At 41.4% G+C, this 22,619-nt stretch overlaps 1 protein-coding gene across 1 annotated transcript in view; it reads right to left on the bottom strand.

Annotated features, from left to right (window-relative positions):
• The window catches only part of AFF3 (ALF transcription elongation factor 3), a 312,555-nt gene that overhangs the window by 37,399 nt on the left and 252,537 nt on the right, over window positions 1-22,619 (bottom strand). The window contains exon 11 of the mRNA XM_069005855.1: window positions 3,243-3,408. Within this exon, the coding sequence (XP_068861956.1) occupies window positions 3,243-3,408 (166 nt within the window). The remainder of the gene's footprint in view (window positions 1-3,242; window positions 3,409-22,619) is intronic.

Below are 22,619 nucleotides of genomic sequence, written 5' to 3'. Positions count from 1 at the left end.
CATCTTTCTTTTCCGGACTGGTTACTGTTGAGGAGCCATTGATCCTTTGTCCCATGTGATAGCTTCTCTGCTTCCTTCCTGCCCGTTCTCCACTCTTGTCCTCCCTCATAGTAGGAATTCATGGTTGCCTAACCAAAGCCGGCTTTATTAAAGGTTCACAGGATAATTCAATGGAACAAAGAACAAACAAACCAAATTTTTAGCTTTAGAAATGTAGCTCTTTCTATATACTTGACACCCAAATTTTTTTCTGAAAAAAATCCATCTGATTTTTTTCAGAAATTCTGAAAAATCCATCTGAAAAAGGATAAGACATAATTTTTTTCCAGATTCCTCATTTATGACATTAATTAAGGTCATTCAAAGAATTCATGACTTCAGCAAAGAAACAGGAGATAGAAGTCTCAGTTCCTTGTTCATAATTTTAGGTTTGGCAGTCCACAAAACTTTAACTACTCCCATTAATGTCTGAGGCACCTTAATTTGTCCACATCACTGAAACCAGTCTGAATGTTGTCTCCTGTTCTAGCTCAGCCATTATTCTTAGTTTACTGCAGACATAAAGTGTAGACAGCTGAGCTAGTCACTACTGGCTCTAAATAGTCAATGGAAAGAAACAGACACTTTTAGGGTGCAATTCATCTAATCTACTTTATATGTATGCTTTACAATGAGCTGCTTTTACACTCTAGGCAACTGCATTTAGGCACCTGAGGACAACTTGAAAATCTCAAAATGAGATGAAGAAAAAATTACAGAAGACATGAAACAGCACTTGTTATATTGTTATATAAGCTCAAATGCAGAAGATACACTGTCCTAGAAATAAAAATCTTGGAGTATGTGCATATAATATTTCAGATTATGGGGGGAAAAAAAGAATGAGGGCATCATAATGGTTTGCAGATTTCTACATTAAGTTCCTCCCAACCTTTAAATATGGAGTTCCTGCCCAGCATTGTGCTGGACTACTCAAGTTCATTGAACCTGAAAACACCAGTTAATGCTAAATCAAAAACCAAGATGTATTTACTTTTTTTGTCTTATCCAATAGATTACGTTAATTTTAAAACTAAATCTGGAATTGAGTCTGCTACTTAAACTTAGGTGGACACGGCCTCCCTTTAGGGAGCTTCCAAGTAGCTCTTTCCATTTACTGGGTAAGAAACTGGCATATACTTTAGAAAGATGGCTTCACCAGGTGCATAAATCTAAGTTAAAGCATTTATGCAAAGCTAAAAGGACTTCCAGTCAGAGACATCACTTGAGCATGTTGGAACTGGTGCCATCAGTCATATGATAGGCCTGGGAAAGCATTTACCCTTGGGGAAAACACAGGTATCCTACTTCCCTGGGACACCCTGACCCTGTCCATGTGTGCTGTCTCCCATATCCCAGCAAGGGGTGAAAATTGCCTATGAAAATCACTGCAGCCATCACATTTTTGAGTCACTTAAATTTCTGTGTAGACATGTTTCATACAGCATGTCCTAGAAGGCAAACCACACAAATATAATGCAAAGAGACAAGCAATCTGCTGGAGTGGGGCAGCTGTTCCGTGACAACGATCACTGACAACTCGGGCTCTGTACAAAAGTAGTTCCACATATCTCGAGAGGATATGTATAAAATGCTTAAGAGGAAGCACTTCCTCCATGTTTCCATGACTTAGTTCTCTGCTGGACATTATGAAATCCACAACCTGCCTCAGTTAATTAGCTCCTGCATTCCCTGAGGAATTGCTGCTCTTGGATCCAAGCAGCATGGGTATCTGCCTAGATAGTAACCACTCCTCCCTTCCTGTGCTTTCCTCCTTTCATCTCATATTTCCTTCCCCTTTCTTTCTTCTTTTCGCCCCTTTTCTTCCACCTTGGAAGATCCCACAGAGAGAGGAGAGACTGAGCGTGAGATCTTTGAACTAATTCCAGCAGGGAATTAAGCAGACAGAGAACAAGGTCTTAACAGGTCAGATGAGAAAGCTCAGAATGGGAAATAAGAGATGGGTACTGCAGGGAGAGCAACAAGAGAGTCTGGAAAGAAGAGAGAGAGATGTAGGAAGGGGACGAAGTGAGAGGAAAATTAACTGGAAATGGGTCTGAAAGTACTGTGAAGAAAAGACAGAAAGTAAGTGTTAAACAAGGAACAAAAGTGACAGAACCTGAGAAAAATATATTAAGGATGTTTCTGTGATTACTGCATTCTGCTCAATTGGAAACATGGCTCCAAATAACCAAGGAAAATATGAGGAAAGGTTTGATGGTTTTTTAGTATAATTTTTTTTCAGGGTGAGAGAATAGGTGAGACAGTTTTCGGGGGAGGATTCTAGTGATTGGATGGTTCATGTGGAGTAGGAAAATACACTGACTGTATTTCATGTGTATTTACAATCTTGCTGCTAGATTTTTGAATATTTTTACATACATTAATGTGTGTGATGTGACTGTGGAGTTCACAGTTTAATTCTAAACGTGTGTATTGACCAAAACATGTAAAAGTGTCAATCCTGGTAGAAATGCAGAGCAGAGAAAGCAGCTTTGTTGTGTCTGTTGAGCTTTCTGCAGAGGTGAAAGCAGAAGGTGTCAGAGCACTGGCAGCTTAATTGTAGTTTGGCTAGGGCTTGTCTACATGTGGAAATTTTCAGTGCTAGCTTTCCAGATGACTAGTTTGGGCTCAGTGTTTTGCACCATGAGTAATTCAGTTTAGTCCATTTTGGAGGTGAATTGAAAGAAATCACATAAAGGCAGCAGTAGCAGAGAATAATTCACTTAGAGAGTGAGGCAAGGGAAGTGCATGAGTGAACAACTGGTTTCTTTTAAAAATCCACCCTCAGACTGATTTTATAATAGCTTCCCTGTGTAGAGAAGCCTTTAGTTCCCTCGCAGTGCTGGGAGCCCACATCAGAACTTACACACTAAGCAAGCCATTGCTATGGAGGCAAAGTTGCATAAAACTTCAAGCAAGCTGTGAGCCTTGCAAGGTGCTCCACTCATCTCTAATTTGAGGAAAATGCAACAGGGTCCTTTCTTTCTTCATTTTTGTTTCAAATGCTTTCATCTGCCCCAAGATCCTCTGCCACTTCCATTTCACAGCATGCCAGGAGGAGGATCCTCGGGCCTTTCTCTCCCATTTTTTTTCCCCCATACATCTCCTCACAGCCTCCTTGTGTTGGCTTGGCTGGGAAAAGGTGTGAGTGGGTGTAGTAATGGAATGCCACCCTAAACCATAAAGAGAGAATCCCTTACCTCTGGGCTGGAGTAATGCGAGGGTTTGCTTCCGTCACTCTCACTGGAGCTGCTTTCGCTCTCTGAGTCAGACTCTGAGCTGGTCTCGGATTCACTGGAGCTGCTGCTGCTCGACCCCTTGCTGGAGAGTCCCGAGGCTCGGGCGTTGGACTGTGGCACCACCAGGCTGCCAGCCCCACACACAGCCCATCGGGGTGTGGGGGCAGGGGAGGGAAGAGAAGGAAACAGGAACATAAACATAAAGACCCCACATGTAAGAACCATGCTGTTTTAGGGAGCATACCTCTCAGAATGCCTGTGAGCTTGTCTCTGTGGCTAATGAACAGTGAAGTGACTTCAACATTACATTGCTATAACTGGGGGGAAAATACGGGGTTACTCTCATATCCATTTAAATCCATAGCCTTTGCCATCTTTTTCATCTGAGGAAGAGTCAAGTTTTCACTTCAGCTTGTCTCTTTGCCCATTCCACAGATATTTTAGGATATATTAAAAATACTAAGTGTTAAAAACCAGTATAGAAAGCAGTTTTATGCTGTCTAATGAACACTCAGCCCAGAGGTGAAAGTAGGAGACCAAAAAGGTGAACAATTAAGAAACAGAGTTGAACCCCACACTACCAGTCATAAGTAATAATAGCAATAACCATAAAAATAACAATAATAATATATCTTCACTGGAGCCTCCAACCCCCATCTTCCATTTTGCACACTTCTTCACCTACCCATAAATGACGTGGTTACCTGTGTATACCATCTTGATATTGACAATTCAAGATCTAAGACTCAGCCTGCAAAAACTTGAAGAGCTCAGGCTTGTGTTTTTGCCTGTCAGCAGTGCAGTGCTGTCAGCAGAGCTACTTACCTTCTTTAAAGTTATGTTTGCATGCAAGTGTTTGTATTATCAGGCCTGACAGCAGCAGAAATGTGTATTTTCCTGAAACAGTTGACCATGCATATTAAAAATATCACAGTCATAAAGACTTGAGTGTGAAATATCATATTAAGTCATCCAGCTTATTCCCCAGGCAATGGAATATTGTTCCCTATAGCAGGGTGCATTTTCTAGTGAGTTGTCCAATTTGATTTTAAATGACTTGAATGTAGCTTTTACTTTTACTCCTGGGAAACTTCTCTGCAAACTAACCCAAATTCCACTGTCAGAAATTTCTGCCTACATTCAACCTGAAGTTGCCCTTTTAAAATTTATAGTTGTTACTTATTATTTCATCGTATTACTAATAGTTACTATGATAAATTATCCTCCTCCCTTTTTGCTCTCACATTTTTGCAGACTGTTTTCCTGCCCTACTTCAGTCATCTTTCAGACAAGGCCTTACACATTTACTTCTTCTGATCCTTCTTCATAAGTCATTATCTCCAGGGATATGGGATCATTTTTATGGCTCTTTTCTGAACTCATTCCAATTTGTCTATATCTCTCTGATAAAAGGGTGCCCAAAACAGAGTGCAGCATTATAGATGGCTTCTCACTACAGCCCTACAATGAAGGGCTATTACCTTCCTGCTCCTTGATGCGTTGCTTCTGTAAACATATATCTGAGCTGTGAGGGAATGTATAGTCCATTAAAACCTCTACTTCTCTTTCTACACTGCTTTCTTCAGAATTCCTCTACTGAGAGCTACATGATTATTTGCTTCCAGAGAGATTAGCTCGCTTTTTTCCTTCATACCTGTTCTCATTTTCTTCTTTTACCTTGCAAGCTTCTAGCTCCTTTTGATTTATTCCTCTGCCCTCAGAGGTGTCTGCAGCAACTTCTAATTTAGTATCAAATGCAAACTTAATTAAATGGTTATTCATTTCCTTTTCCAGATCATTAATGAGACTGTTAAATAAACCCCACATGAAACACACTGGTACCCTGATAACCATCTCTTCCCAACTCCATTTACTGATGTTTATCATTACCCTTGTTTATGCTCCATCAGTCCAATATTGTGGCTAACGCAATGTGATCTTGGAGATGCATTTTGTGAGAAATAATATGTAATAATTAATTACAGTTCTGCTATGTTGCACCTAATGAATTATCTTTACATGTTAATAGTGCTTTTCATTACGGAAAACTGATACCTGACACCTTGCACAAGCCACATCTGACAGGCAATTCCTGGGGCTTTGAAAAGAGGCCAGGCCATCAGAGATGTGGTTTCAACTCCACAATTCCCCATGGCCACACACTTTCTGGCCCTCTCCCTGCCTCCCCTAACATATGCCAACCTTTCCCCTCTGGACCACTTGTCTTGCACAAGCCAGTACTCCCACCACGTTGCCTTTACTTGCAGCATCCCCACTGCCTTTTGCTTGGAAGTGGCACAGCTGCCTGCAGCTTTCTTGCTCAGGAGAGTTTCTGGCTGCTTGGGGAATCATGACACTGTTGGAGAACTTTCTGCACCCTTCAAAGCACAGCGGGGACAGGCAGTGAAGAAAATTTCACCTGTGATCTCACCTTACTAATTAAAAGCAAGTAAAATAAACAGGAGGGGGAAGAGCTGAGATCTATTATATTTTTGATCTTTATTTCCATCCTTGTAACTACTGGATGGTAGAGAGAGAGGAGGCAGTAAAAGCTCATGCTCTGTCAGGATGGCTTGGTGCTACATACGTGGTCACAGAAGTGTCTGCCACCTCCTGCACAGGCATTAAATGTACCAGTTACAACGAGTGCCTTTAAAATACTTGTTGTTTTGTCTAGCCATGTAGGTGTGGTAAAGACAAGATTTTCAGGCATTTGTATAACTTCATTAAGGCACAGAGGTGATAGAAACAGCTGATATGCTTGTAAAAAAATTTTCATTTTTGGAGAAGGAAAATTGATATTTTGTAAACAGCTTCAGGATGCTGCAGCTTTCCACTTGTACAGGTTGACCAGTGAACTCTAGATTTAAGTTGCTCACTTATATTAACAGAGTGCAGTTAATCCCTTGCTAATAAAATAGTGAGAGCTATATACAAGCCATTATGGATAGGTTTTGTGGTTTTGATTTTTTTTCCTTAAGAGAATACAGAAAGAATATGAAAAGTTAACTGCCTTTTCTGACAGTGTAGCTTAGGGAATGCTTTTGACAGTGTCTGGCTCTGATGGATTTCCAGTCCCCTCCATAACACCACTGTTACTGAAAAGTTCTTCAGAATCACAAAACATCTGCACATTTATGTCCTGCCCTTAGTGACTGTGGTTTTAATTTTTAAACCATCATTTTTATTTGCCATTGACTGAAGTATTCAGAAATTGCTATATAGGGGATGAGGGGGAAAAAAACCATGGTAATATTTCTTTCCTGTTGTGACATGAAATGTTTTTCTAGACTGCTGAATAGGAATTGTTACTCCAGCCCTAGATATAAAATATAACTGTTGGACTCTTCACAAACATCTGGAAATCTATGTTTGCTGTTCTAATGGTAGCCAATATACTACAAAATTTAAATTTTACAATATTTTCCCATTTATGCTGATACTGCTGAAGTCTCCTGTCCCCCTTCTACTTTTTCAATTTTGAAATATAGCCTATTCTTATAAGGATCTTCATTATATTATAGTGACCAGGGTAGTAACAGTTACATCTTTCTTCATGCATTCTTATTAAAAAAAACCCTTGTTTTAAAAATTGGGGACTTTTAGTTTGGACTGCTCTTTCTGAAGGATGTAAGCAAGATCATGCAGTTAGACTGATTTACATTTTAATGGCCGTGGCACATAACATTCATGCGTATTTTGCTACTGGTTTATGCCCCAGAATTAATTACCACATCATAGAATTTGTATTTTTATTTTATGGAATTAAACAACAATTTGGGTGAGAACCACTTTTCTTTAAAGCTCTTCATCAGAACATGCACATGACTCAAGAGAGAGAGTAAATACCCTGTAAATTTGCCAGAAGCTCAGTAATAAGACCGTTTAAAAACCAACACACCATCTGAAGTTTCTGATCAGATGTCTCCCATCATCCTGGCTACAGGGAACCTGGGCACCCAACTGCCATGCAAATCTCCAACAACCTGTTTTCCTGCACTGTTGGATGAACAATTGACCCTTCTTAGAAGAAATGCTAGATTCTTTGTTGCCTCTATTTTTCTCATATGTGCAGGTTCAGAAACCCAGTGATTTGGGGAGATTAATACTTCTTCCCCACTCAAATTAACTTGTGATCCAACTTGAGAGGTGGAGCCATCTCAATCCCTGGACAAGGCCGAGAGGTTATTTGTGTGGGACCAGTTGTTAGCCCCATCAGGCTGCGTGGCCATGGCCAGTCTTTGAATGGCACCAGTGGTTTGAACAGTTATGCAGGAAGGTGCAAGAGTTTGCTATTCAGTCAGTGGAGACAGATTCCCAAATGAGATTACTTTGGTGGCCCTCAGGAGACCTCTTCAGGTTAATCACGCTGGATCTGAGTCCCTCGCTATGCTTCATATTAAGCTGCTGCTTACAGCTGCACTACTTCCCATGATAATAAATCACGGTATTCAGCACTGGCCACAAGAAGTTCCCAGGCCAGGCATATGCTGCATTGCACGAAATCAGTCCCAAAGACATGCAGCATGGATAAAAGTACAAGTAAAACTGATGCAGTTCTTTACCAAATTGCAAATATTCAGTGACAATATAAGTAGATTCAAAAGAGAAAAATCCCTCTGATGCTGAAGGATTTGCGATCCCAGTTTTTAGCTGCATTACAATATGAAGGCACTTTATACCTACTTTACACAGGCATGAATGATTATCAAGAATGCAACTCAAGGGAGAATCAGGCCTTGGAGAAATGACTCAGCTAAAGTGAGCCTCTCACTTTAGTGAGCCTCTCAAATACTTTTCCAGACACAACAAAGGCTATGCAAATGCTCATAGAATCATAGAATCATTAAGGTTGGAAAAGACCTCCAAGATCATAAAGTCCAACCTTTGACCAAATACCACCAGGCCCACTAAACCATATCACAAAGTCCCATGTCTATTCATTTTTTGAACACTTTAGGTATGGTGACTCCACTACTTCCCTTTACCACTCTTTCAGTGAAGAATTTTTCCTAATATCCAGCCTGAACATCCCTTGGCACAACTTGAGGCCATTTCCTCTTGTCCTATCACTGGCTGCCTGGAAGAAAAGGCTAACACCTACCTCACCACAACCTCCTTTAAGGTAGTTGTAGAGAGCAATAAGGTCTACCCTGCACCTTCTTTTCTTCAGTGTAAACAAGCTCAGTTTCCTCAGTTGCACCTCATGGGACTTATGTTCCAGAACTTTCACCAGCATTGTTGCCCTTCTCTGGACACACTCCAGCACCTCAATGTCCTTCTTGTAGTGAGGTGCCCGAAACTGAATACAGTACTTGAGGTGTGGCCCCACCACTGCTGAGGAGGGGAAAATGCTTCATATTTTAGAGTCCAGTTGGTCTGTGTAATTTCACTTTGCAGGAATTGTATCCAAAGCTTTCTTATCAAAAATGTCACTAACACTATCTGCTGTATTTGTGTTTGTGTCTGGAGATAGGATGCTACTTATCCAGTGTCATCTGCACAGCTGTGATCATCTAAACTATTCTTCTTCTAAATCTCACTCTACTGTGCAACTGCTAAGTGGCTGTGACTTCCCAAAGGAGAAAGAAATACAACTAGTGAGAAGAGCTTATTTGAATAAACAAGTGACACTGTTAGGGATCACATTGTCAACATTGAGAGGTAAGCATGGAGAAGGTGATCCAAATCCATATGTCACAAACATCTGAGAAAATCCTAAGAAAGGCTGTATGAATACTTGGAGTATTTGGGACACCCAGAAAAAAGATTTATCACTGTCTAAAAGATTGAGGCCAGTTGTGGGTAAACAATACTCTGAAACAGACACCAGTCCCTTAGCTGGTATAAACTGTCATAACTCCATTGACTTCAATTAGGCTACAGTGATTTAAATCTAACAGTAAATCTGACCAAGACTCTGAAACAGTATTTCAAATTCAGTGATGAAAACGTATTCCATGGTTTAAATCTCTCTTGGCAGAGCCTCTATTTTGATTCCAGATTAAAGTATCTGAAACATCCCTTCCTTCTTCCCTCAGAGCCAACCTAAAACCCATTGAAGGTCTTTTGCGCAAAACTTTTTATCCCTTTGTTGCAAGAAGCAAATTCCACATGGTGCTTCCTCAAAGCACAGGCTGAGAACATTGTGCCAAGATCTGTATAAATATCTCTGCTGCCTGGCGCTGAAGATATTGCATGTCTCTCATGCACACAGTAGGGAATTCCTGTCTCAATAATTGTGAATGAATCACAGAAGCCATGAAAATGCCCACTTCTTGCTGCTGCCCCTGTGTATTTTTCAAATTCTCTTCCAGCAAAGACCTCTGAAGCATGCTTACCATGGGAATTATCTGGACTTGCAGATCAGGCCATCCCAATACTGTAACAGAACATATGGGGATATTTTCTGAGGCAACTGTAGAATGCCAAGAAATAGCACCATTAGGACAGCCTACGGAATGAATGTGGACCTCATCTATTTGTTTCAGGACAAAATCATGCTGAGAAAAGGGAAATTATACCATTAACTCTAGAATGTGCCCAGACAACAGCTAGAGACACCACCATGGTTTAAAATACCAGTACAAAGGCTGGTTGTGTATTTAACATTCAAAGATGAGTACAATCACAGAGTCATAGAAAGGCTTGGGTTGAAAGGCACCTTAAAGATAATCTATTTCCAACTCCCCTGATCTTTAGGGTCTGTTCTAACCCAAGCCTTTCCATGATTCTATGCTTCTGTGATAAAAAGGCTCTGCTCTAGTATTAGGTGTGCCCCATTGTATCTGAATGACCAAATCAAATTACCCTTCCAGGGCTCCAGCCACCATCCCATACATGGGTGTAACCAAACTTCCTATAGTCAGTGTGTTAGGAGACATCCTTCATTATTCTTTAAAAAGCACTAAGATACCATTTTTCTGAAGTCAGTATGGAAGTGACACAAATTTATGGTTTTGTACCTTTGCTAACTATAAGCATTAAACCAATTAACTGTCTGAATTCTTTCCAGTTACCAATTGCAAAAACCTATCGTTCCCTAACAGGAAAAGACAGCTAGTCCTGCCATGGCCTGCTGTTTCAGCCTGAACACAAAAAAATGAGGCTCAATGCTTCCCTTTCTCCAGGTAAACGATTTCCCAGGAGTCTGTTAATACCTTTTGGAAACAGAGAAATGTTTTCATACCTCATTCCTGTAATGGATGAGGTATGAAATGGGAGTCATGATGAGTGAGAGTCCTGGAGGTTGTTTGGCTTGTCACAATATATAATGCTTCTGTGAAAGCACTGCATTACCTTAGCTGCACCACCTTTGCACAGCACAGCTAATAAAGCACAGCTGCCAAGAACAGGGTTCATAGACCCCACCTATATTTTAACACTTTCCCTGGGAGCTTCTTAAATAGTTTGTGCTGACAAGACTACAAGTATCAACTGATAATGCGAACTGAATCTCTCTGAAGAGCGTCAGGTGTGCACTGTGCAATTGCAGCTTAATTGTCAGAATAGTCACTAAAGAATATTTGATAGGAAAGGCTGTTTAAAAGAACAAGCTACGAAGCTCATGCACACACATACACAAAAAACCCTGAAGAAAATTCAGTCTGGCAAGGGGCATCTACTTGAGGTCTGGTTGATACTGGAGGCAGCCAAATCACAGCTCCCACTGTGAAGGAATATGGTAGAAAAGAGAAAGCCACTAGAAAAAACCCACCTTGACTAAAAAATAAACCCTCCTAAAATAAAATACCGTGTAACAATTAATAGTGACACTTCTGTATAAATCAGTCTATCAAGAGGAGTGTGTGCTGGGGTATCTGAGATGAAAGGGTCCAGTAGACCTGGAGCAGCATTAACATGTAGATGAAGTGATTAGTCAGCAGGCTGACAGCTGTGATAGGAGCCTGGTGCCAGATTCCAGCGTCTGCTTTCCACTGCTGCCAAGTGTTCACTTGTCGCTCCAGATAAATGGAGCATCAGCAGTGTTTTATTTGACCTGCTCACAAGAAAAATAAAGCAACTCTGACTTCCTTGGTGTGTTTGTCATTGACCTTGCATCAGCTGAATATGAGCAGAGAGAATCCCTGGTCCGGGCAAGTTAACTCTTTAGTAGAAGAGGAGCAATAGCATCTTTTTACCTTGGTAGTTTAATTAGTCTCTTAATGGCTCAAAGTACAGTGACTTGAAAAGAAGAAATGACAGGCATAGTCTATGTGTCCTATACTGTCCTTGGAACATGGCTTTGGACCAATGGCCTGGAGAATGATGAACAGCTTTGAGAATAGTCCATGAACAGCACCCTTCTGCCTCCCCTGCAAAATCAGGAAGCAATCTCTATAGAGACTTTTCTTTGGGGGAGGGAGGAAAAGTGGGCCAGAAATAAATTGGAACTAGATAAAGTTGTTGAGAAGATTCAGTCATAGAACACTGTTTTTGATATCCCCCTGAGGCCAAGGGCAATGGCTTTTGTGTGTTTTCCTTCATATGTACCCCAAAACTTTTAATTTTTCCTTTTTTTCATAATTTTGGCCATGTTAGGAATTTTCTATTTGAGATCCCTCTATTGTCCGGTCAAGGCCAGTCTGTGCCCACTGGAGATTCCTACCTCTCTTGATGGACTAGAAAGAATCTAAGATCCTAAGGATTGCTTGAACTGTGTGCTTGGTATGCCCAGCACCTTGTGCGTTGTAATCTGTATGGAAAGCAAGTTGGTTCAGATTCCTCTTCATAATTTTTCTTTCAGGGTTCAGTCACCTCTCTCTGCTTGTCTAAGGACTGGTATCCAATATGAAGACCTCTATCCACTCCCAACTCAGTACTCCACTATTTCATTAGACCACTATCTAAAGCTGATCCCCTGTCAGATTCGATTATATCAGTACCACCTGTCTCAGGAACAGATCCTCCACTAACATTTTGAAGGTGATTTCAGCAGCCTGGCTGGCTTCAACCCGCCGAGAGACATGTTACAAAAATAAAGGTAATTAAGCACTGGAACCGATCATCAGTAAAGATAAGGAACATCAGCCATGGTAGTTTCAGAAACCAGGCAAAGGAGCAGTGCAAAATATTCTGTAGAGTGGCTTTAACCCACCATTTTCAATATGTGTCATCAGGAGATTTTGGTTACAGTTTCACTGGATATTAGCCTGGGTATTGCTCTTTTTGTCTCATTTATTTCCTAAAACATGAAGTATAAATGTACTTCTACCCAAGAGAACAGCAATTTTTGCTTGTGAGTGACAGCTTCATCAAGCCTCAGAAGAAAACCACAGCAGTGCAGACTAGAAAAACCTTCTCTGCACTGGCCTACCATCACCTTTTCTCAGAATTACTGTTAATAAAACTCATGTTGTGGCTGGCCATCAAAACAAACAGCCTTTCGTAGTCTTCAGACACAGTCATAGCTCGCCTTAGCACAGCAGTCTTTTGCCTCAGTCAGCAGAGCCCTGGGTATGGATCTGCCTTGCAAGACCTCTCGCTAAGCTCTGGGAGTCCAAATACAGATGAACTTGTGCAGATAAAATTACTAACTACCATAATGGCTGTCCAAATGGGTGCAATAAATTTCAGCATGAGACAAACTCTCTCAGGTTTTACTGACTCTTAATGTTGCTGCTGCCAGCTTTAGTGTTACTCTTTGACTCAAGCCATATTCTGTTGTCTCCCAAAGGTCTTTTTGGCCCGTCAGCTCTAATCAATATGCTGCCTTGAGAAGGAGCTTGTTTTAAGTAGGTTTGCTCACCATAAAGAACCATATAAAGAAAATTTGACTTCTAGTCCTTGTCAGCATATATCACTCCCTATGCAGAACAGCATTTAGATGGTCTGTTATTCAAATCCAAGTGCTCTCTTTTATATGTTTCAAAAAATGACAAATGCCTGGAAAAAATGCATAGTTGTTCTACAGAAGACATTAGGCAGGCTCAGGAATGGCAAGCAGAACAGCTAATAAAGCCCAGAATTGTAGCAGAGAGGATGTAAAAGCTAATTAGTTTGAGATTATTTGAAGACTTGTAAAAGGTTCTTCTGTTCTTTCTCTTGTAGGCACAGCTTGTTTTCCATCGTCATCCAAAAATACTTTAATATGTTTTTAGAAAGAGTTGCCCAGGATATGCTGTTTACCTACTATTGACACATTAGCTGGAAATAAAGAATGTTTAAAATGAATTTTCAGCTGTTGAGTTTTTTGCCTGTGGTGCAGCCTTAGGTTTTCAGGGGCCTGAACCACTGGGAAAAAAACTTCTCCCATTCTGACCAGGCTCAGGTTCTTGACCCCTTATTCTGATTTAATAACATTGTACTTTACAGCTTGGATAAGAGTACCCAGAAGTGCTCGTGAAGAGCAGGACTGGTCTGTCTAGTGAGGGTGTCAGGATCTGACACACTGTAACTCAGCAAACACAGTGTGCAGATAATTGATGAAGGATTTTGAAGCAGAGAGCAGTATCTATGAGTAACCTTTGCTGTGCTTTCCTCAGGTATAATGTGGTCTGTGAAAAACTATGAAGAAGGGTGATATGCACAAATATATAAATGTTACAAAGAGTTATATAAATTGCCCTTTACAATTCAAAGGAAAAACTGAATGTGAATTGCATCTTTTTGTTAGATGTTATCCATGGAAAATAAACTTGAGGTTTGCTCATGCACACACAGATGATGAGGGGAGGCAGAAATAAATTTCAAAGTAAATATAATTTTATTTGCTTTATTAATCTAGAATGTAGTACCAATGTGTTTGGACTCAGTGGTTCCCCAGCTGCAACCTCCTGCAGGATGTTATCAATCCTTTATTTCTGTGAAATGTGCTACCAACTACTACGAAAAACACTAGATCTGTATGACATTTTAATTAAAAAAAAAAATTGGTCTTATACCATGCTGTGTCCTGATGTAGTTAAACATAAATCTTCCAATATACCTTTCAATCCGTATCTCACATGTTTTGCTGTTCACTAATCACCACGCATCTTTTTAGGTTTCCTATGAATTTACAATATCATTAAAGCATGTGGAGATGCCTTTGCCTATTCTTCAATACATCTTTTGCTCTCCCTGCCTCTCCCAGTGGGGCAGAAAGGGAAGGCACCCATGGTAGTGGGGAGAATGCACAGGGACAGGGAGAAATATTGCTAGTTGGTACTGTGTCTCCCTCCCAGTGGCACAACAAGCTTTTGCTGTCATCTTCCTTTCTCTGCCCCCAGGCCAATAGTCCTTTTCTGGCACCAGTCTTGCTGCAGTGCCTCAAACATGCCTCTGCCTGCCTGAGCTCCTGCATGGTCTAGGAAGTGCTGTGTCAAGTGGTGAGCCTCTTCAGAGCAGGAATGTGCATTCAGCAGTGTGATCCAGAATGGAGACTGTAAAATGTGTAGGAGTCAACATGTGTTGCTGCTGGGAGAGTTCAGTGCCCAGCTGTGAGGATATACATTCAGTATTTCTTTAAAAGGGTATCACATCACCTGCCTGCAGTTGAGAAACAGCTGGGGGAAAGTTGGGCAGTCTGCATAAGAGCTTTGCTGAGATGAGACACAGATTTCCAGGAGAGTATGATTTTCCATGGTCAGTGCAGCATGAAAGTAACTCTTGGGGATTTTTTTTTTACCACCCCAACATGACCGTAAGTGCTGCTAGGCAAGCTTCAGCTTGGGGAGAAAGATCAAGCACTGGGTCTTTGCCATTAGCTTAGGCACTTAGGGAGAACGCTAGATGACTTTGTTGATAACTACTAGCTTGAAGACCCCAGCAGGCCTTCAGACAGTTTTATTAATCATAAAAGTCATTAAAAATGGCCAATTCCTCAGGGGCAAAGTAAAAACAAAACCTTGGAAGAATGAATCAGAGCAGGCATCTCCCATTCCTAAGAGCACTCCGTTCAACATTCTCTGCAGGAAATGGAAAGGGAATATTTAGGACTGATACTCCCAAGCAATATAATCTAATGCTTTCTCAGGGAAGGGGCAAGCTTCCTTATGGACTTAGATTGCAACAAAGGAAAATATTGATGGACTTTGTGTACAGCTGGGAGGCAATGAACTCTCAGTCAGTTGATTCAGAGGTTTGCATGTCACATCCAGAATCAGCAAGATAGTTTTCCCCTTTGCCTTTGCACTTAGCCTTCCCTCTTTTACTTTTTTGCTTTCTCCTGGTCTCTCCCTGGATCCAGATCTGGGCTCTGCAGTACAGAAGAGACACGGAGACCAGCAAAGTGCCATCAAGATGATTAAGGGATTGGAACTTCTTTCACATGAGGAGGCTGAGATGACTGGGAAGGATAAATACCTGACAGGAGGAAGAAAAGAAGACAGAGCCAGGCTCTTTTCAGTGGTGCCCAGTGACAGGACAAGAAGCAAAAAACCCAAAGTTGAAATACAGGAAGTTCCATTTAAATATAACAAATTTTTTTTTTTTTTTGCTGTGAGCATGGTCAAAGTCTTGAACAGGTTACACAGAGAGGCTGTGGAATCTCCATCCTGGGAGCTATTCAAGACCCAACTTTGGCCTTGAGCAACTGCTTTAGCTGATACTGCTCTGAGTGGGGGTTGGATTGGATGATCCCCAGAGATGTCTTCCTGCCTCAGTCACTCTGTGACCCTGTTGGGACTACTAGCTCAAGTACGACAAACTATGGTGCTACCTAACGTGATAATGTGATAACTACATGCGCACCGAATGGTTCCTGAGCTCCATCTGGCCTTGAGAGTCCCCCTGTTTTGTGTTTAAAGCTCAATCAGATGACTACTGGGTCACTGCCCCAACTTGACTGAAATGTAGACTTGGCCTTAGGCACCAAACCTACAGCTGAAACATGTCAGCTGCATATCACGTGTTCACAGCTTTACCCACTACTCCATCTTTTTGCATGCTATTCCATGTTTGTCAGAGTAAAATGGACTCAGGGGGTGTTTATTAGGTTCATTTGCTGCATTTGGTGTATTTTACAGTAAGTGGAATGTGAAACAGCAGCAGCCAGAGGCTGGAAAACTTCCTTCTCCTTCAAACATTTCTGGATCTGTTTCTGAATGTGACCAGCAGTGTCTGAGGCAGCCCATCAGGTTATGCTTTATTTATTGAGCTGTACTTTACAGCACCTCTCTTCTATAAAACTGTGCTGTTAGAAGACTGCTTTACATTTTTTTGGGGAGTATCTCTCAAGTGCAGTTGTCTAGCATCACTGCCCAGAGCAGCTGCTGAGAATGCCAATGCACTGACAGCTGCAAAATCCCTTCTTTCTGAAATCAGGAGTAGAAAAGATTATCATGAAATAATGGACTAATGTGGCCATTCTATCTATGCTGCTCATAAATTACATTTTGAACCTGGCAATTGCAGGGTAATTAGGAGGAGAGTAGCTTTCCTGCAGGAACATATATTTCCTATTCTGCTTGCCTGACACACTCCAGTTTAATTTTTCCTTTGTTCATTCAGCTCAGAGAATAGCAATTACCAGAGGTGATAGCCTAGTGGCAATTTTTGAAACATGAAGAGACTTAGCACAGAAATGAGATAAAAAAAGGACAGGTATCACTAGTAATTAAAATAATTTTGAATTAAAGGGACTATTGCAATAATTGCTTTTGTCCTATACTTGTTACCACATAACCTATCATTACGAATTACTAATACAGAGAAATAACACCACTGTGGAGAATGAGCTAAAAAACACAGCTTTCCTTAACATGTTACTTCATCAGTAAGAGGTAAGTAATATTTGGGTAGACATTTTGAAATGGTAGGTGATGCCACAGCTCTGATCACTAACAGCCATGAAATTTTTCAGCCCTCCTTCCCCTTTTGGCCCTGACAGAGAGGCACAGGAAACAGGGCAGGAATTCCCATCTCGAGTAGCCAGAAGAAGGTTTCACATTATTAAAACAGATGATTTCCTTCATCTAAAAGCCTCTGAGGAGCATAAATTACAAACAACATCAAAGCAAGTGAAAAGTTTTAGAGCAGACTGTCAAAGAGGCTGCTGGGGTTTCCTTGGTAGATTTCCATTTTTACGGAGTCTAAGCCATTTGCTTTCTTTCTCAAAACAATTCCATATGTCTGTGGATTATTTACGGTTGTTTTGGTTTTTGTTGTCAAGGGTTTTAAGGAAACAATATCACAATTATTTAACATGGGGAACTAAAGTTAGACAGACAGTGCCTGCAGTAAGAAATTACTGGGATGATCTCATGGACTAAAACTTTGCAGACTTCTCTGTACTCTCCAGGGTTAGACTAGATACAAAGAAAAGCAGTATAGACAACTGGAAAATAACTGTAAGTCTGATGCTGTTCAAATACAGCAACTAATTATTCATGTTGCCATCACTGATTTTACAGGATGGCAGGATTTTACCAGTGTGGCACAGGAATAAGGGCTGCAAGATATGTTGGCCCAGACTTGAAGCAGAACTGAGAAAACTTTGTTTAATGATTATTGGAATTCATTTGATGAAAAGCACAAAGGCCAGCTGGGGTCTTAGATTAAAAGTCATCAGGGCAAGCTGTGAACCGATTCACATTAGCTTCCTAACTTAGTGTAAAGAAGTGATTATTATTAGAAAAGGCATGGAGACACTATGTGCTGATGAGGTTATTACCTTGTCCTGAGGAGGTGGCACCTGCTGAGTGTAGGTTTTAAGTGCTTTCCCTGCAGGGAAAGGTCGTCATTACTCGCTGGGACATGCACCATGCAGGAGGCTGGTGTTTCACACCTCAGCCTGTAGTTCCTGCCTGCAAGGCCATGGGTGTACTCAGCAGTGATCTACAACCAGATACCAGGCTGTATTCACCACATCCACGAAACCAGGCTCCATCTGTGCCATGAAGTAAGCAGGAAAAAGGATGGATCTGTGAGAAGCATTGCCACCTCTTGGGATCACCAAGCAGGAGATGTCAGTTTTAAAATCTGTCATTATCCTGGCCAAAGCTTCTGCTGTGTTGGCAGCCAGCAACCATGTGAAATAAAGATCCTTAGGAAGAAAGGACAAGGCCAAAAACTTTCTTTTCCTTTAAGGGAAGGATCCCACTTTATTTCACATATGCATGGATGCATAGCTGTTTGGCCAAAAAAGGAAAAAAGTGAAAAGATGCATATTAATTGCTTGCAGGCCTAGCAGCAAATGCCAGATTCTTAGATCCATCTTTTCTGCAGGTGAATTATCCAAAAGTTATTCATAGTCCTTACCTAGTAATTATGTAAGAAATATTTTCATAAATGTTACATCAATAATTTAAAACCAAGAGCATGTGATTTTCAGAGTGACCTTTGACTTGAGTTTGATGGCCAGGAGAGAAAAAGAGCAGAAGAATAATCATACATAGTAACTGTATGACATGAGAAGGAAATTCTAAACCGTGCATGGCTGATGAGTTTGCTCTGATGGGTGGACTTCTCTGGACTGAACCATAACAGCACCAGTCCTCCATGCACCCCTGGCAAGGACTGAAGAATACTGTACTTGATTGCCTTACTCAATGCTTTGTGTTGACTTGAACATTTGTGAGGAGCTAGGTTGAAACAAGAACTGGCTGATGCAAAACTAGCTGGATGTAGTTGCATCTCATGTCAAGCTTATAAGGTAAAGCTGTTTACCTTCTGCATTGAATGTGTCTGTTTGAAATCTCAGAGCTCTGACTCATTGGTTCAGGTCTTGATTGCTACATTGATTTGATGACTGTGTTGTCCACTGGTAATCAGTGTGTTGTGGTTCTGCTGATATGGTGATGTGTTTTACATTTGTTTCCTTATTTTTAGTACACAGGGCTGGCTTATTTGTTTCAATTGTAATACAAGTCATGTCAACTGAAGATGTATGTGACCTACATTACATAATTCCCATGCATGTGGCCCTGCAACCAAATAAATAACCCTAGTCCTGACAAGACCACATCAAGATTAAAACAAAGATATTAAAATATTTCAGTAAGAAATTAAACAAAGAAAATCTCAGAGTTGCACTACTGCCTTTAACAAGCTCTTCACCAGGTGCAAGACAAGCCTAAGGCAATCACTTCCTAACTATGGAGTATGCTTGTTATGTCTTAGCTTTGGACACATGTTGTTAATTTTAGAGTCATCGTGGCCATATGAATCGGGTGTCACTTCTGAAAAAAAACCAAGTACAACTTTTGGGGGTAGTTATTCTTTTCAGTACAAGTGCAGAAAGTGTATTTGAACAGCCCAAACATTCACAGAAGCTAAGCTTTGACTCAATCAAACTGTAGCCTATGACAACCTGAAAACAGTGCCAGAAAATCTATTCTTTCAGATATGGTATGGCCTTAATAAAAGTAGTGCAGAATTTCTTAACAGAGGCTCATCTTTCCTCCTTCCAGATTTTACCTTCTTTCCATAGTGTCCCTTTCTCCACTGGCCAGATTACCTATATGTTTCACCTCTTCTTCATTCGTGCAGCTCTTGATGAATGAGAGGAGTGACTGGCAGGTCCATACAGTTACAGAGTTTGCAGTTACCAGTTCTTCCAGCTAACCTCCCAGTTCAGCAGATGAACACTGGTGCATGATATTGCTGGGGAGCTTAACTCCAAAGCACACAAGGAGTGCATTGTGACACTGGAGTATGTCTTCTCCATTTGAGGCAGTGGGAATTAATTTGCCATACGTTCCCTTATTTAATCAGAGAGTGTTTTCATAATTTGTTGTAATATATTTAAAAGGCTGGTGTGGTAAATGGCTGACACGTGAACAATTAAAACCAGATCCACAATTTACTGCTGCTCCATGGTAATACCAGATTTTGGTTATAAAAATAACCCTAATAATTTCAGTAGGGCAACTCTGTCATAATTCCCAGTCTAACCAATCTGTGAGACCTTACAAAGGCAGAGGACAGCAACATACAGTGGACAATGACAGAAATTTGTCATGGCTCTTGTTAAATGGCTAATGCTGCATTTTGACCAAATGGAAGAAAATAATACAATACATTTCTTAGAAAATAATGTGGTGTTGGCTCAGATTAGCTAGTGACATCAAATGCTGAGGCACTCTGCTTCAACAGTGCCCTTTGTCTGCACACATAAAGAATATGCATGGGGATAATGCAAGGCTCCAGGAATGGGGCAGATGTACTTGCAACACAAGGGAAAATCTCCTGGATAATCAGGTGTCAACCTGCTGCATTTCATCAACATTAAGTCCCTTACAGTAATTTAGGAAAACAAAAAAAAACCTATATAATGCTTATAAAACATCAGCAATCTGAGGTTAAAATTTGGTTGTACTTGACAAGCACATAATATGCTAATACAGAAAATGGTGTAAAAACAGAAGTTGAAACAGAGGTGCATATGAACCGATACATCTCTATCAATTAGAGAGTGATAATCTCAAAGGAGTGTTTAGGTTTTGCTGTCTTCTCAGGCTGTTCTCTGGGTTTGCACAAATGACTTTGCAGTTGTTGCTTTCCCCTTCAGCTTTAACAGAAGAGGTGCTGTGCCGTGAGTCTCTCTAGCAGAAGGAGAAGGGGGAAAGCTGAGGGTGATCTGACAGCGGGAGAAGCCCAAAATTAGGTTCTTCTCAGAGCTCCACTTTTCAACATCATTATTTCAAAAATGTAGGCTACAGCTTTCATGTCAGAATACCAGCACTCTCATTTTTCTATATACTGGTGCTCTTCCCACAAGTCCTGTGGGAGATGTTTGCACTAGGGGTGCTCGCACCCGAAAGTTTCAAACTGGAAAAATGAGTGTGCTTCTTATTAGGTTCGGCAGACTGGGAATATGCCAGGCTTTTATAAAACTGCTCATTTTCTGAGTCTTAGCTCTTTCACCACTTTTTTTTTTTTTTTTTAATTGAGTGCGAGACAAGCTCTATCTTATTAAGTGAAAACAAAAGAGTGAGAAGTTGGAAATTGCCAGGAAGCCTGGGAAAGACCGATATTCAGCTGAGATTTCATTCCATGTTTTCCTGTTGACCTCACAGGCTCTCAACACAAGAGCTCTGAGTACATTAAAGAAAGGCCACAGTCTCATTTGGTCCTGTGAACATTGGCAATATGTTATGGGGACAATATACAAGCTTGAAAGGGAAAAACCGCAGCAATGTCCCCATGCCCTGGAGGTTTTGTCTGGTGCAATGCTGTTTAACCAGAGCACTGTGGGGTTTTAAATGGCCATATGAGATTTATAGTAGGTCATGACCAGATCTCTTTTCAGGGCAAAGTTTGAAAAGTCCATTTGTCTCAAAATTTAAAAAAAGAGTCTGGTAATTCTCCAAGGTTTTTCCTCTTCCTTCAGGCAACTATTTTTGCCTGGCCAGAGTTCCTAAACCCTCCCCAAGAGCCCTTTTAATGTGGGAATTATTGTCCTAGTGTTTGCTATCAAAGAAATAATACTGAAGATACAAATATTTACAAACTCACTCTAACTCCACATGGTCAGTATCAAGCTTATTAAGTTTTAGAAAAAGGGACGTCATGACCTTAAAGAAGCAGTTTCAGGAAATCAGTATTTGAGGGCATTATTAGGAGGGAAAGAGTGATGGTTACTGCGGGGAGTTGAGTGCAAGGACTCGAGGTGCAGACAGAACCCGTCATGGCCAGCTGATGGCGTGGCTGCCCCACTGTGGGGCCGGCAGCCGAGGGCAGCCCTGGCTGGATGGGTGGCAGTGCCGGCCCTGCTGCTGCCCAGCTGGGCTGTGTCCCATCCGTCCCAGCCAAAGGAACGTGCCGGTGTCCCTGGGGCTGCAAAACAAGGCAACAGGGCTGGCCCTCACCACAGCTGTTTCTCCACTGTCCTCCTCCAGTGATGGGGTCCCCATCAACCTTTCAGCAGTGGGTGATGCTTGGGTACCCTCCACTGGGCTGCGCTCATGACACTGCAAACCAGAGGGGCTTGGCTCCTGCTACATTGCGGCAGCTGGAGGAGACTTGTAGGAGATGGGGTTCCAGGGAGGGTTCCAGGCACCCCAGTGGGGTCAGGGTGGTTTTGAAGAATGGGGAAGGGGCAGCCTGGGCAAGAAAGACAGCAAGCGTCCATGATACGCAAACAGAGAGGCTCTGGGACAAGGTCCTCTTGGGAAACAGCCAAAATCATGGAAATCTGAGGCCACGTGGGGGAAGATGCATGATAGAGGCTGCATGTCTGGTTTTCCTCTTTTCCCTCTACAGGGAATGTAGAAAGGAAGAAAAGGAAGATGGGAATGACAAGCAAAGTCCTTCAGGGCTGCTAGGAACCAGGGTCTAGCTGCCCCCTAACCAGCACCTTCCCCACCAGCAGGCATCACCTTCCTAGACATGAAACAATACAAGCCTCCCTGGGTATGCATGACACCAGGGCCACAGCAGGTCCTCGAAAAAGCATATTAAAGTGTCTGAAAGGAT

Source organism: Aphelocoma coerulescens, chromosome 1 (genome assembly GCF_041296385.1).
Source record: "Aphelocoma coerulescens isolate FSJ_1873_10779 chromosome 1, UR_Acoe_1.0, whole genome shotgun sequence".
Classification (NCBI taxonomy): domain Eukaryota; kingdom Metazoa; phylum Chordata; class Aves; order Passeriformes; family Corvidae; genus Aphelocoma; species Aphelocoma coerulescens.
This window is presented reverse-complemented; position numbering and strand designations above follow the sequence as displayed.